This window comes from Panthera leo, chromosome F3, assembly GCF_018350215.1.
Source record: "Panthera leo isolate Ple1 chromosome F3, P.leo_Ple1_pat1.1, whole genome shotgun sequence".
NCBI lineage: Eukaryota > Metazoa > Chordata > Mammalia > Carnivora > Felidae > Panthera > Panthera leo.
The window spans coordinates 41,673,386-41,687,360 of NC_056696.1; the positions used below are offsets into that span (position 1 = coordinate 41,673,386).

A 13,975-nucleotide genomic window follows, 5' to 3' on the forward strand; every position below is an offset into this window, starting at 1 on the left:
TAATAAAACAAACATAGATCTATTACAGGACTGAATCCAAAAGTTCTGTGAACATAGTACTAGTGTCCATGAGCTTTTAAGATAAAACACAAAATTTCAATGAGATTTCACGCTTGTAGAGAACTCTGTGGCTTACAGCTCCAGACTCATGACTACTCATTGTTCTATTCTTCGAGTACTTTTTTTTTTTCCTCCACTGTTTATTTATGAGAGAGAGAAAGAGAGAGCACAATCGGGGGAGGGGCAGAGAGAGAGGGAGCTACGGAATCTGAAGCAGGTTGTCAGCACAGAGCCTGACGCACGGCTCAAACTCATGAACCGTGAGACCATGACCTGAAACAAAGTCAGACAGATGCTTAACTGATTAAGCCACCCAGGCGCCCCCGAGTACATTTAGTAATGACCAAATATTCAGGTCATCTTAAGGGGCACTCTACTGTGACACTGGATATAATTGAATTGGTACTTTTTCTAAAGATCAGATTGACTATTTTGGCTATATTGGCTATTTTGACTATTTTCACTAATTGTTTAGTGGTATATTTAGTCCCAGAACGCATCATTGCAATTATGAGTATTGAAGAGGCCTGGATAATCATAGAAAATTGTTCGGCTAAGGGTATAAATCTTTAATTTTACAGGACAGTAAACTATCTAAAAATCGATTACCTTATGAAACTCTTACTACAACTTAACCTTAGTTGGAAATTCGAATTACTCACAAAATTCCGGTGCATTTCCATTATGAACTACACATCTTTATCATCTTTGATTCCGCCATCAGCCCAAAAGAATAATCAAAAAGTATTCTCTACCAAAGCCAAGAACAAAATCAATCCCTAACATTAAAAATAGCACTCGTAAGCAGGGCACCTGGGTGGCTCAGTCGGTTAAGCATCCAACTTTGGCTCAGGTCATGATCTCACGGTCCACGAGTTTGAGCCCTGCATCAGGCTCTCCGCTGTCAGCACAGAACCCACTTGGGATCCTCTGCGTCCCTCTCTCTGCCCCTCCCCCACTCTTTCTCTCTCTCTCTCTCTCTCTCTCTCTCTCTCTCAAAGATAAACACACACAAAAAATGTCACTAGAACATTGTTTTGTAAAAACATTTGTTAACTCTGCACATAGTATGTATACAAGCAGCAGAAATATATAAGTACATTTATTCCTAAAACTTCTTATTCAATAAACTATTTTCCCATCAAATAACTTAAATATGAAAATATTTCACTATTTATGAACTCAGAGCAATTTATAGTATCATTTCACACTAATATTTGCTTTACAATTTTTCAGAGTGCTTCTTACTTACTATTATTTCACCTGATTCTCACAGCAACCTGGCAAAGTAGTTAGAGGTCTGATATTATTGCCGTTTATGACAAAAAGGATCTAAGGTTCAAAGAAGTTATGTGACTTAACCAAGGTCTCTTAACTAGCAAGAGACAGATAAAACTCAGGTCCTCTTGCCTCACTCAAATGACACTTTAATTGGACCACATTTGAAGAGCATTTCAGGGCGGGAAGAGAAAAATGAAATCATCTAGTTCAACTACTTTATTTTAAAGATCAACCCAGTGAAGTTAAATGGCTGCCAGAGTTCACACAGCATTGTTAAGAGAATTGAGCCCAGGACCCAGGTCTCTGAACCCTCTCCTTTATGTCAATTACTCTTAAAAAAAAAGACACAACCATCTGGCATTTTCTTGCCTAATACCAGTTTTTAAAGAAAAATGGTCCCTGGTGAGAAAAAAGAGAGAATTCTTTCAGAGAACTCCTTACCACTCTGAATGTGCAGAGAGAGCAAAGACAGACTATGTTCCTCCAGCTCACAGAGAACAGGATGCACGCTATATAATTAGCAGTCAGCAGTCCTGATCCATTAGTACCTTCATGCTCAGCAGCTGCTGACAGAACCGTCCTTACCCAGTTAAATGCCAACTGCTTCTGATGCTCTTGGGCAGATATTCTTTCTGGAGGACAATATGGGATAGGGATCTGTGATGTTATATTACACAAGAGCATTTTAAAATTAGCCTGAAGTAGCTGGAATGATCTGTCAGGTTTCCATGTTTTTCCTACCAGCCATGTGACCGAGCACTGGCTCAGAGAACCATAAACTATTTTGGCTTTGAAACTGGAGAATATAAAAACCCATATATCAGAGGCTAAGGAAGCACAGTAGTTAAAATGTGTATAAAGCAAGTAAGTAAGATCTGTATAGAGCAATACAGCATGTTTGTAGCTTTTCGGATACAGCATATATTGTATGGGTTTAGAGTCAGAAAATTTAGGATTAAACCCCATCTCTGTCATTTATAAGCCATGTGATCTTGGGCAAGTCATTTAATATATAAGACCTTGTTTATTCATTTGTAAAATGAGATGGTAACATCTAACCCTAGGATGAATAACATACAGCAATCACCCAACACAGTACCTGCCCCATAAAAGGTAGTTATTGTTATTATTATGTTACCACCTCTCTTATTCCCATCCAACAGCAACATCTTCACTAAGAAGATGAGATTAACTTAAAAAAAAAATACTGGTGGTGAAAAAGATTTTTTAAAAAGTGTTGATACAATGAGATATTTCAGGCGTATTTAAGTATGTGATATAATACACATTGGTGTACTCATCACTCAAGGTTAAAAAATTCAAGATAATTTATTTAAAATTTAAAAATCAGACTTGAGATTTTGAAAAATAAAAGTTGTGGTGCTTTCTGCTGTTCAGCTAAGAGTAATTCACAATATATTCAATAGCCTTATTCTATGTTTTAAAAGTTCTGTCAATTACTAAAGCAGTCTTTCTTTGTTTATTTTTATTTTTGAGAGAGGGGGAAGAGAGCGTGCATGAGCAGGGAGGGACAGAGAGATTGGGGGACAGAGGATCTGAAGTGGACTCCACACTGACAGCAGAGAGTCCAACGTGGGGCTCAAACTCACGAGCCATGAGATCATGACCTGAGCCAAAGTCAGATGCTTAACCAACTGAGCCACCCAAGTGCCCCAAGCAGTCTTTCTTAATACCTGTAAGCACAACCTTTTTTCTTGTGAAGCCAACCTTTTCCTTATTCTCTTTTACTGCTTACACTCCATAGTTAGCATTTTTTCCCCAAGTTATACTGCATATACCCATGCAGTCATTGAGTTGTTTTTTTTTATTAATTTTTTTTTTTTTAACGTTTATTTATTTTTGAGACAGAGAGAGACAGAGCATGAACAGGGGAGGGTCAGAGAGAGAGAGAGACACAGAATCTGAAACAGGCTCCAGGCTCTGAGCTGTCAGCACAGAGCCCGACGCGGGGCTCGAACTCACGGACCACGAGATCATGACCTGAGCCGAAGTCGGACGCTTAACCGACCAAGCCACCCAGGCGCCCCCATTGAGTTATTTGTTAAGTCCTCTTCCTCTCATTTGAAATTACACTAAACTCTACATTGGTAGAATGAATACTGATTTTCTTCATATGCTGTTAGGTGGATGAGGACTGAATCCTACACTCCTCTTTCTTTCCCTCTCCCTTATCATCCTAGTATTCACTTTAAAATATTAGATTTTGGGGGCGCCTAGGTGGCTCAGTTCGTTGAGCACCTGACTCTTGATTTCAGCTCAGGTCATGATCTTGCAGTTCATGAAATCAAGCCCCACGTCCAACTCCATGCTGACAGCACAGAGCCTGTTTTCTCCCTCTGACCTTCTCCTGCTTGCCATGCGCATGCAAGCATGCACTCTCTCAAGATAAATAAATAAACGTTAAAAAATAAGTAGAATAAATAAAATATTAGACTTTGGAAGGAGAAAAATAGGAAACCAAATTTTAAAAGTAAAATCTGGGGCGCCTGGGTGGCTCAGTCGGTTGGGCGGGCGGCCGACCTCGGCTCGGTCATGATCTCGCGGCTTGTGAGTTCGAGCCCCGCGTTGGGCTCTGTGCTGACAGCTCAGAGCCTAGAGCCTGCTTTGGATTCTGTGTCTCCCTCTGTCTGCCTCTTCCCCAGCTCACACTCTGTCTCTGTCTCTCTCTCTCCCCCAAAAACAAACATTAAAAAAAATAAAAATAAAAATAAAAATAAAAAAGTAAGTAAAATCCGGGGCACCTGGGTGGCTTAGTCAGTTAAAAGTCTGACTTCAGCTCAGGTCATGATTTTGTGGTCCACGGGTTCAAGCCCCGCGTTGGGCTCTGTGCTGACAGCTCAAAGCCTGGAGCCTGCTTCAGATTCTGTGTCTCCCTCTTGCCCTCTACCCCTCCCCCACTCGTGCTCTGTCTCTCTCTCTCTCTCAAAAACAGACATTAAAAATAAATAAATAAATAAACAATAAGTAAAATCCAGTAGCTGACATTTGTGTTTTACCACTTGCCAGATGCTGTTCTAAGCACTTCGCATGTGATTTTCTCAAATAACGGTCACAATAACCGTATGTGATTGCACATCGCTGTGATTCCTAATTTGGAGATGGGGAAACTAAGACACAGTCAAAAGGCAGATCTTGACCAGAGTCTGTGCGCTGAACCACCACACCACAGAAATTCACTATTCTATCAAACTTCTATCATTTTATTCACTGAAATGAGACAACTAAAAGGTTACACGTGTGACTTTCATTTGTAAGGTGATAACTTACCACTTACCTCACTAGTGAACATAGCACAGAAGTAATCGCTACAGGCGGCCAACACAATCCGATGGGCAGGGAAGTCTTTCTGCTCTACTCTCAGTGTCACATCACAGAGGGTATTGCTCTTCCGGAGGGAGTTCATTGAATTGAGGATGGATTTAGCATGAGTATTTGTCATTATGTCTTTGGGGGCCATAATGCCTCCCATCAAGCAATGTGGAGAAAGAACGAAAGGGGTCCTTGGATTCTGCAACGAGAGAAAAAGAAAATAAACCCAGAACATACTTGAAGGACTAGGACAACTAAAAATGTTCAATTATCAACACAAATTAAGGAGGCTTCCTCAGATATTAAGTAGAGATCATTCCTATTACTGGTCTTACCACCACAATCTAGCCACTAATAATCCCAAATAACAACGATTCTTCCTCTGAATTCCAGTATCGAGAGCCCCTACCACTCAACACTATAATCAATACTCAACTGTACTCGAAATATAAAGAAACCACACATATGTCATATGTCTTCACAGTGCTGTTATCTCACATGATAAAATGAGAAGATAAAATCTCTTAAAGGTGCGATATCATTATTATTTAAAGAATAAGGAGATAAGTACTTAGAAGGTAGGATCTTGTTTTATATATTTTTCATATATTTATATATATTTTTTCCTGTTTATATAGTTTTCCTATTCTGGCAGGTGTACAGAATGTTTAGAAATTACAAGCAAGAAAAGAAAAATTGTGTATTCACCTTACAGCAATAAAGGCCAGTCAGTGAAAACGAACTCTTTCTAAAGAAGTATGCAAAGAATTATTTATGACTTCCAAATATATCTGGATTTCTTCTTAAAATGACATTTCAAATGAGGACCAATACCTACCCTGAATAATGGAAACACTGCAAGCTTATCTATGGATTTTCATGTGATTAAATTTTTTATTTTAAAATGTGTAGCATGCCAGCGGGGAAGGGACAGTGAGAGAGAAGAGAGAGAATCCCAAGCAGGCTCCATGTTGTCAGAGCAGAGCCCAATGCCGGGGCAGGACTCCAACTCAGGAACATTGAGATCCTGACCTAAGCCCAAATCAGGAGTTGGAAGCTTAACCAACTGAGCCACCCAAGTGTCTCTCATGTGATTAAGTTATTGAAGCTCTTCTATTGAAGGGTCTTCCTACTCTACATTATTAGCAACCGTCCAGTAGTAATTCTTCTATACTAAAACCAAGAGCCTAATTATTAGGATAGAAACCTATTAAAACTCCACTACTAATTTTACGGCCATAAGCAGTCACTTGCAAAGTTCACTCGTATGCATCAAATAAACTAAGTACATTAAAAAATGTACTTTTTACTTTTTTGATTGTTAACAAGCTTTAGTGACACTCTTTGCTTCAAGGAAAATTTCTGGGGAATGAAATGGCAGGGTTATTAAGACAGTCTTACTGGAATCTATAACTTTCTGAAATGATCCAAGAAAAAAAAAATCAAACTACAATCTTCAAGAGTCCACAACTCACGACCATAATTTTTGACTGGCACAAACAAGATCCTAAATTCTCATCTGCTCCTATGTACAGTTAGCATATTATTCTATAAGTACTCTAGAAAATCCCTCGAAAAACCCTGCAAGATCCATTTTACAGAAAAGGAGGTGATTCATCAAAGCATACAAAGTTTTTCAAAAAGAGTTTCCTTAAGTCAACTTACTTCCAACTCTGGAGATGTAAGAAAAGTCTGAACAGATACCCACTTACTGTTAACCACAGGGCTCAGCCTAGGACTGGGCTTTACGGTGTCAGTGTCAAAACTGACAGTAACCCTAATGCACTGTATTCTTCCTCCTTGGGGATTCCTGCCTCATCAGGCAAAACCTCAGCCACATCACTCTCATCTTTTTGAGGTTACCTATTCGGGAACTTCCGTTAACATCTGAATAGAGGAGCTGCACCCTGGAAGACTCGGGGAGGGGGTGAGAGCGAAAAGGTGTCAAATTTTGGAAAGGCTAAATTTCAGGTAGGAGAAGAGAAGGAAGGGCAGTCCCCCCCCCGCCCCGCTGACAACACGGGAACAGTGCCGGCAGCTCCAAGGGTAGGTCCTGGAAGGGCGCGGTCAGGGCGAAGTTGCGAGGGGGGCGCCCCAGCCCCACAGACCTCCCTTCGCTCCCTTCGTCTCTCCGTTGCAACCCGGAGGGAGACGATGGTTGGGGGCAGGGCCGTAAGCTGGAATCGGGGGCTAGGAAAGGAAGGGCTGCCTGCCACCACCACCGTGCAACTCACCTCCGCTCGCGGGCCCACCCAGCGGCGCCGAGTCCGTTCCCAGCTCGAGGGGATCGGGTGGGGCGCGGGGCCAGCAGGCGGCTCAGGAGGAGCCCAAGCGCCGCCGCCGCCGCCGCCCCGACCCGGAGGCTCTGGAGCCGTCAAGGTGGTAGTCCCGGCTCTAGTCTCCGCGGCCGCGCGACGTGATGACGTAATGCAGCTCGAGGCCCGCCCCCTCCCTGCCCTGGGTCTGCGTCACGTGAGGCGGTGGTCTCACGTGACCCGCAGGTACGCTGGGCGCGGTCTTCGGCCCGCTTAGAGGAAGGCGGAAAGAAAGGGTGGGGCTGGGTGGGGTCGGGCAGCGAGGGGCGGGGGTGTATAGCCCTCTTGCCCCGTGATTGGCTGAGGCCAGACTCTCCCTGAGTCTCCCCAGAAAGGGCTTATTGACAGGATTCCACATTTTTTTTTTTCTCAATTTTTAAAAATGTTTTTACTTATCTTTGAGAGACAGAGCATGAGGCATGAGTGGGGTAGGGGCAGAGAGAGAAGGAGACAGAGAATGGAAGCAGACTCCAGGCTCTGAGCTGTCAGCACAGAGCCCGACTTGGGCTCGAACCCACGTACCGCAAGATCGTGACCCGAGCCGAAGCCGGTCGTTCAACAGACTGAGCCACCCAGGCGCCCCCAGGATTCCACGTTTCTAAACCGAGGAGCTGGTTACAGGGAGTATGTTTTACCTGCCAGGTATTCAGGAACCCTCTTACATCGAGAAAACCCGCGGGGGCTTCACATTTCTTCACGTCTATTGCCCACAATGGCCTTTTCCAGCGGACCATCAATGTGGGGAGAATCCTCTGAGCCCTGGGCTCCACACACCTCAACATTCTCTGCATCATAATGGGGCCTATCATCACCCTCGAGGCGGTTCTCCTCCGCTTCGTGCACTTCAGGACAATCAAATGGAAGGAACTTGTCCCTAGACGCTGGACGTTGTGATGGAAATTGCAAAGGGTCGTATTAGAAGTCCCAGGAGTCATCATCTCCCCTGTTGCTGTTTTGCTGACTTTTCACCAGCTCCTGGGTGCTGAGTGTTCAGTTTAGGAATGTTGCTTCTAGCTGATTTTGGCACTTACCTTAGTGGTTCAGAGGGCAGTGAGGTCCCTTAATTCAACTTCTGTGAATGTCCAAAGTAATTATGTTTCATTATACAGTAGTTCCCTCTTATCCTTGGGGAATATGTTCCAAGGCCCCTGGTGGATGCCTGAAACCACGGATAATACTGAACGCTATATATATACTGTGTTTTTTCCTATAGTAGGTATGAAGTTTAATTGCTAAATTAAGCATAGTAAGAGAATAACAACAATAACTAATAATAAAACAGTCTATAACAATATATTACAATGAAAGTTGTGTGAATGTAGTCTCCAGAAATATTGTACGGTACCCACCCTTCTTGTGATGACGTGTGAAAATAAAATTTCTACGTGATGAGATGAAGTGACGTGAATGACGTAGACACTGCGACATAGCGTTAGGCTGCCACCAAGCTGGCAATATGTGCACCCAATCATCTGCTTTCAGATAATGGTGACGACTGGTAACTGAAATTGTGGAGAAGGGAGAACTGTACTGTTTTCCTCCGTGGTGCCTTTGAGTCTTTACAGATAAAACGATAGCCTAGAGAGCAGCGATCTGATTTTACATAGTATTTCCATCTTTCGTATTATATCTCTTTGATCTAGAAGTATCCTTTAGATAGAGGATTGGTACAAGTTCTGTTGGGGGCATTTGGGAAAAGTGCACCAAAATGATGAATGAAGATAACTTTAAGGGATTTTCATAAATTTATCCTTCCGATGTACTCATGCACATGTAAAGTGATATGTGTGCCAGGTTGTTTGTAAATTAGATCGAAAACAAACTTAATATCCATCAGTAGGGAAGTGGCTCAATAAAGTGTGGTCTATCCATACAATCCAATACCAAGAAGCCGTGAACAGTGGGTATAGGTTGATATTAATTGTGTAAAAGTTTGGGGAAATTTTAATATTCACATTTGCCTGTATATGTATAAAACGCATCTGGGAAGACACAAAATGTTGGTTTCTTTGGAGAGACGAACTGGTTGGTTGTGAGACAGTGTGGGAAAGAGATTTCCCCTCTATATCTTTTTGTGGCTTTTGAACTTGTCATCATGGGGGATTAAAAATATGTACAATTTGGAGCACGTGTGGGCTCAGTCAGTTGAGTGTCTGACTTTGGCTCAGGTCATGATCTCAGGGTTCGTGGGTTCAAGCCCCGCATCAGGCTACGCGCTGACTGTGCAGAGCCTGCCCGGGATTCTCTGTCTCTGTCTCTGTCTCAAAATAAATAAATAAGCTTGGGGTGCCTGGGTAGCTCACTTGGTTGGGCATCCGATTTGGCTCAGGTCATGATCTTACAGCCCATGGAATCGAGCGAGCCCTGCATCGGGCTCTGTACTGACCTCAGAGCCTGGAGCCTGCTTCTGATTCTGTATCTCCCTCTCTCTCTGCACCTCCCCCACTCTCACTCTGTCTCTCTCTCTCTCTCAAAATTAAATAAATTTGTTTTTAAAAATTAAAAATAATAAAGTTAAAAAAATATGTACAATTTATTTATTTATTTATTTAAATTTTTTTTTCACATTTATTTATTTTTGAGACAGAGAGAGACAGAGCATGAACGGGGGAGGGTCAGAGAGGGAGACACAGAATCTGAAACAGGCTCCAGGCTCTGAGCTGTCAGCACAGAACCCGACGCGGGGCTTGAACTCACGAACTGTGAGATCGTGACCTGAGCCGAAGTCGGACGCTTAACCAACTGAGCCACCCAGGCGCCCCCAAAATATGTACAATTTAAATAAAAAGTAAAAATAGGGGTGCCTGACTGGCCCAGTCAGCAGAGTGTGAAACTCTTGATCTTGGGGTTGTTGAGTTTGAGTCCCACATTGGGTGTAGAGACTACTTAAAAATAAAGTCTTAAAAAAAAAAAGTAAAAATAATCCCATGTCTTCTGGATGCAAAATGGCACTTTAATGATACTGCCTAATTCCTCTCTGCTAAACTGAGTTTTTTCATAATGTGAGAGTTTTAGGTCTTTAAGTCATGGGGATACTCTCCTTCCTACACAGTATATTTCCAGTCATTTGGATATCTGACCCAATATCCTACAGCCCAAACTTATTCTGACTTTGTTTAGGCCCATTCTGGAAGGTGGGGGCTGGGTAAGGTAAGTCAGTCTGGTTTCATACATCATCCTGCGTTTATGGTTTTGATATTTATATTAAAGGGTTTTAGTAACAGAAAACAAGGAATTGACCTTGGAACTCTAGATCAAGCACACAGAGTATAGGGTGAATCGCTAAAACCAGCTAGGCAGAATACATTGCATTTTTGCCCCACTAGAGCATGGCAGACCAGAAAACGTAACTCTTAAATTACTCACTGAATGTAATCAAAGCAGGGCCCCGCTGCTGCTTTGGATTTCATCACTGAATCTGCACCCAGGCCCAGGTCATGTCTCCCAAGGGCTGATTACTGGGTATGGGAGACATGCTAAGGTAGACCCTTTCTAGGGTAAAAGGGACTCTTTGTCAGTGGACTTTGGATCAAGGACTTCTCCCAAACAAAGGGCTTTGCTGAGCCTTTCTTAGATTGCAAGGCAGTTCTAGGACACTTCTTTCAACCTTCTCTCCCTCTTTTCTTCAAGGGGGCTCGGACCTGCATCACAGCCTAATGGTTCTCCCTACCTTCTATGACTCCGTTTATGTTTTCTTTTACGTATAAGCATTTCCCCTAATAAAATCTTTGCATACTTAATTTCATCTTGGTGAATGCTTCTGTAAGGACCAGACTAACAGAGCATTCAATGATTTCTTTAGATTTTATCTGTAGTAATTTAAGAGTTGGCTACTGCTCGGGGCACCTGGGTGGCTCAGTCGGTTAAGTGCCTGACTTCGGCTCAGGTCATGATCTCACAGTTTGTGAGTTTGAGCCCCGCATCGGGCTCTGTACTGACAGGTCAGAGCCTGGAGCCTGCTTTGGATTCTCTCTGTCTGTCTGTCTGTCTGTCTCTCTCTCAGAAATAAAGAAACAAAAAAATTTTAAGAGTTGGCTACTGCTCCCAAAGTTCCATGTTTAAATTGAAAATGGATGTTCTAAAGATAGAGATAAGTTAGCCTCACTCCTAATTTTTAATTTATTTATGGGGAAGGGGTAGAGCCCGATTCTTAGCTTTTATTCTTGGCCTTTCTTTAATCACAGTTTGACAGTGTTTTGCCATCATTTACTTGTTCTCCTCTAGTGCCTGCTATACAGCAGGTGCTGAACAAGTATTCAGGAAGTGAATGAACCATATGTATTCAGCTAGAGAAAGAAGGTATTATTATTCACTTGCTACTAGTTAGCAGTTCTGATAAAGGCAAGGAAAGATACTGAAATCAGGATAAGTAATTTTTAAAATGATCTTGGGCTTTAGGGGTGCCTGGGTGGCTCAGTCGGTTAAGCGTCCAACTTCAGCTCAGGTCATGATCTCACACTCTGTGAGTTCAAGCCCTGCGTCAGGTTCTGTGCTAACAGCTCAGAGCCTGGAGCCTGCTTTGGATTCTGTGTCTCCTTCTCTCTCTGCCCCTCCCCTGCTCATGCTCTTTCTCTGTCTCAAAAATAAATAAAAACATTAAAAAAATTTTTTAAATGATCTTGTTCTAAAGCATGGGGTTTTAAGTCAGCATGATCTGCATTCAGATACTGACTCCAATCCCGTCCATCATCTTGGAAAAAAGTCTTGGTCTTTTGGGACCTTAAGTTTTTCATCTGTGGAATGGGATAATACTACCTACTTCACAGGGTTAAAGATTAAAAAAAAAAAAAAAGATATAAAATAACATAGGAAAAGTACAAAGATGCTTAGCAAATGTTCTCAGATCCTCTTTCCCGGGTTCTACTACTGACAAATGAGCAAACATCAACACACTAGGGTTCACCACGTGCTCTGGGTCTCCGTATGTCCTCACGTACAGAACGGAGGCAGTTGGCTAGGAATTTACCCAAGGGATACAGGAGTGCTGATGCATAGGGGCACTTGTACCCCAATGTTTTTGCAGCACTTTCAACAATAGCCAAATTATGGAAAGAGCCTAAATGTCCATCAGCTGATGAATGGATAAAGAAGTTGTGGTTTATATGTACAATGGAATACTACTTGGCAACGAGAAGGAATGAAATATGGCCTTTTGTAGCAACGTGGATGGAACTGGAGAGTGTGATGCTAAGTGAAATAAGTCATACAGAGAAAGACAGATACCATATGTTTTCACTCTTATGTGGATCCTGAGAAACTTAACGGAAGACCGTGGGGGAGGGGAAGGGGGAAAAAAAGTTAGAGAGGGAGGGAGGCAAACCATAAGAGACTCTTAAAAACTGAGAACATTCTGAGGGTTGATGGGGGGGTGGGAGGGAGGGGAAAGTGGGTGATGGGCATGAGGAGGGCACCTGTTGGGATGAGCACTGGGTGTTGTATGGAAACCAATTTTTGACAATAAATTTCATATTAAACACAACAAAACAAAACCCCAAACGGATGCAGTTGGAGCAGATGTGGCCTGTTGCCTTCCCGTGCTACACTAGTGGTTGGAAACCCAGATGCCCACAGGAGCTGGGCCAGCGACTCCAATGAGAGACATCAGTGCACTGAGAGCACGAGCCCTCTATAAAGGACCTAGCTGCTCTTGTGCTGCAGTTGGTCGTTCCCCAAGCTGTGGGCCAAACGAAGCATGTTTGTGGAGGTCTGGGCCTGCAGGTCACTCTGTGACTTGTGCTATCCAGCTCTTTAAGTACTTTTTAAATTTTCAATTGTTGCGTATCAAAGAGATAGATTTCCTGCACGTACGCAAGAAAAATAATCATGGTGTGAGCAACACCCAGGAACCCACCACCTAATTGAAAAGAAAAGAATGTAAGCTTTCCTTTAGACATGTTCTGTGTGCCCCTCTGTTCTAATCCTGTTCTTAGCCCTTCAGAGGTAACCATTTTCCTTTTCTTTTTTTTAAAGTTATTTATTTAGAGAGGGAGAAGAAGTGTGAGCGGGGGAGGGGCAGGGAGAGAGAGAGGGAGAGAGAGAATCCCATGCAGACTCCACACTCCGTGCAGAGTCCGATGTGGGGCTCGATCTCATGACCGTGAGATCATGACCTGAGCCAGTATCAAGAGCCGATATAGAAGACCCTTAACTGACTGAGCCACCCAGGCACCCCGAGGTAACCATTCTTCTGAATTAACCTTTGTTTTTTAAAGTTTTTAGTGTCTATATCCCTAAACTATCTTTAGTGTTACAAATTAATAGCTTTAGATAAACACAATCATACCAAATATATTCTGTGAGTTGCTTCCCTCCCTCCTCTCATCTTTTTCTGCCCCCTAATCTTATTTGAGAGTCAGCAATGTTGTGGCTTGTCACTGAAACCGTCACTGCTAAATAGTGGTTCATTACATGAGAAAACCACGACGTATTTTTCCGCTCTACAGTTTTGGACATTTGGCTTGCTTGCAGTCTGTTGCTACCAGATACAGCTGCAGTCAATCTTTTCATCCAAGTTTCTCAAGGGCAGTGTTTTTCAAAGTGCGAGTTGTGACCCATTCATTTAGTGGGTCAGAAGGAGCATTTTTAAAAAAAATCAAGTGATCTAGGATAGGCATCTCATGTTGTAAAGTGTTGTTTCATAAAACGTTTGAATGTCGTAGCATGTATATATGCTCTATGCACATCCACAGTCATCCTACCAAAACAGTTTCACCAGCAGCGTCTGGTCTGCTCCACATCTATACCAACACTTAACATTAGGATCTTTAATTTGTGCCAATCCAGTGGGACTTGGATGGTTTATCACTTGGGTTTTAATTTACATTTCCCTCATTACCACTTGAGCTTGAGAAACTTCCTGTGCGTTGGCCTAGTTGGATTATTTTTTAAAAGAACCATTTGTTCTCCCAGTTGTACAAACCTGACTGTTGAGGTGAACCCAACTTTGTAACTCAAGAAGATTCCTGTCTAACTGCCTACAGTTGGTGATT

The 13,975-nt window shown here is 42.6% G+C and overlaps 1 protein-coding gene across 4 annotated transcripts in view; it reads right to left on the reverse strand.

Moving 5' to 3' along the window:
- Positions 1 to 7,745, reverse strand: part of KLHL12 (kelch like family member 12) — a 33,389-nt gene extending 25,644 nt beyond the window's left edge. Inside the window, exons 1-2 of one of the 4 annotated variants that reach the window (XM_042925168.1) lie at positions 7,622 to 7,745; positions 4,637 to 4,870 (exon numbers count right to left, since the gene is read on the reverse strand). In XM_042925168.1, coding sequence (XP_042781102.1) covers positions 4,637 to 4,870; positions 7,622 to 7,720 — 333 coding nt within the window. In that variant the 5' untranslated portion in view covers positions 7,721 to 7,745. The other 3 variants (XM_042925170.1, XM_042925171.1, XM_042925172.1) reach the window with 3 other exon arrangements.
- Positions 7,746 to 13,975: the final 6,230 nt, after the last annotated feature.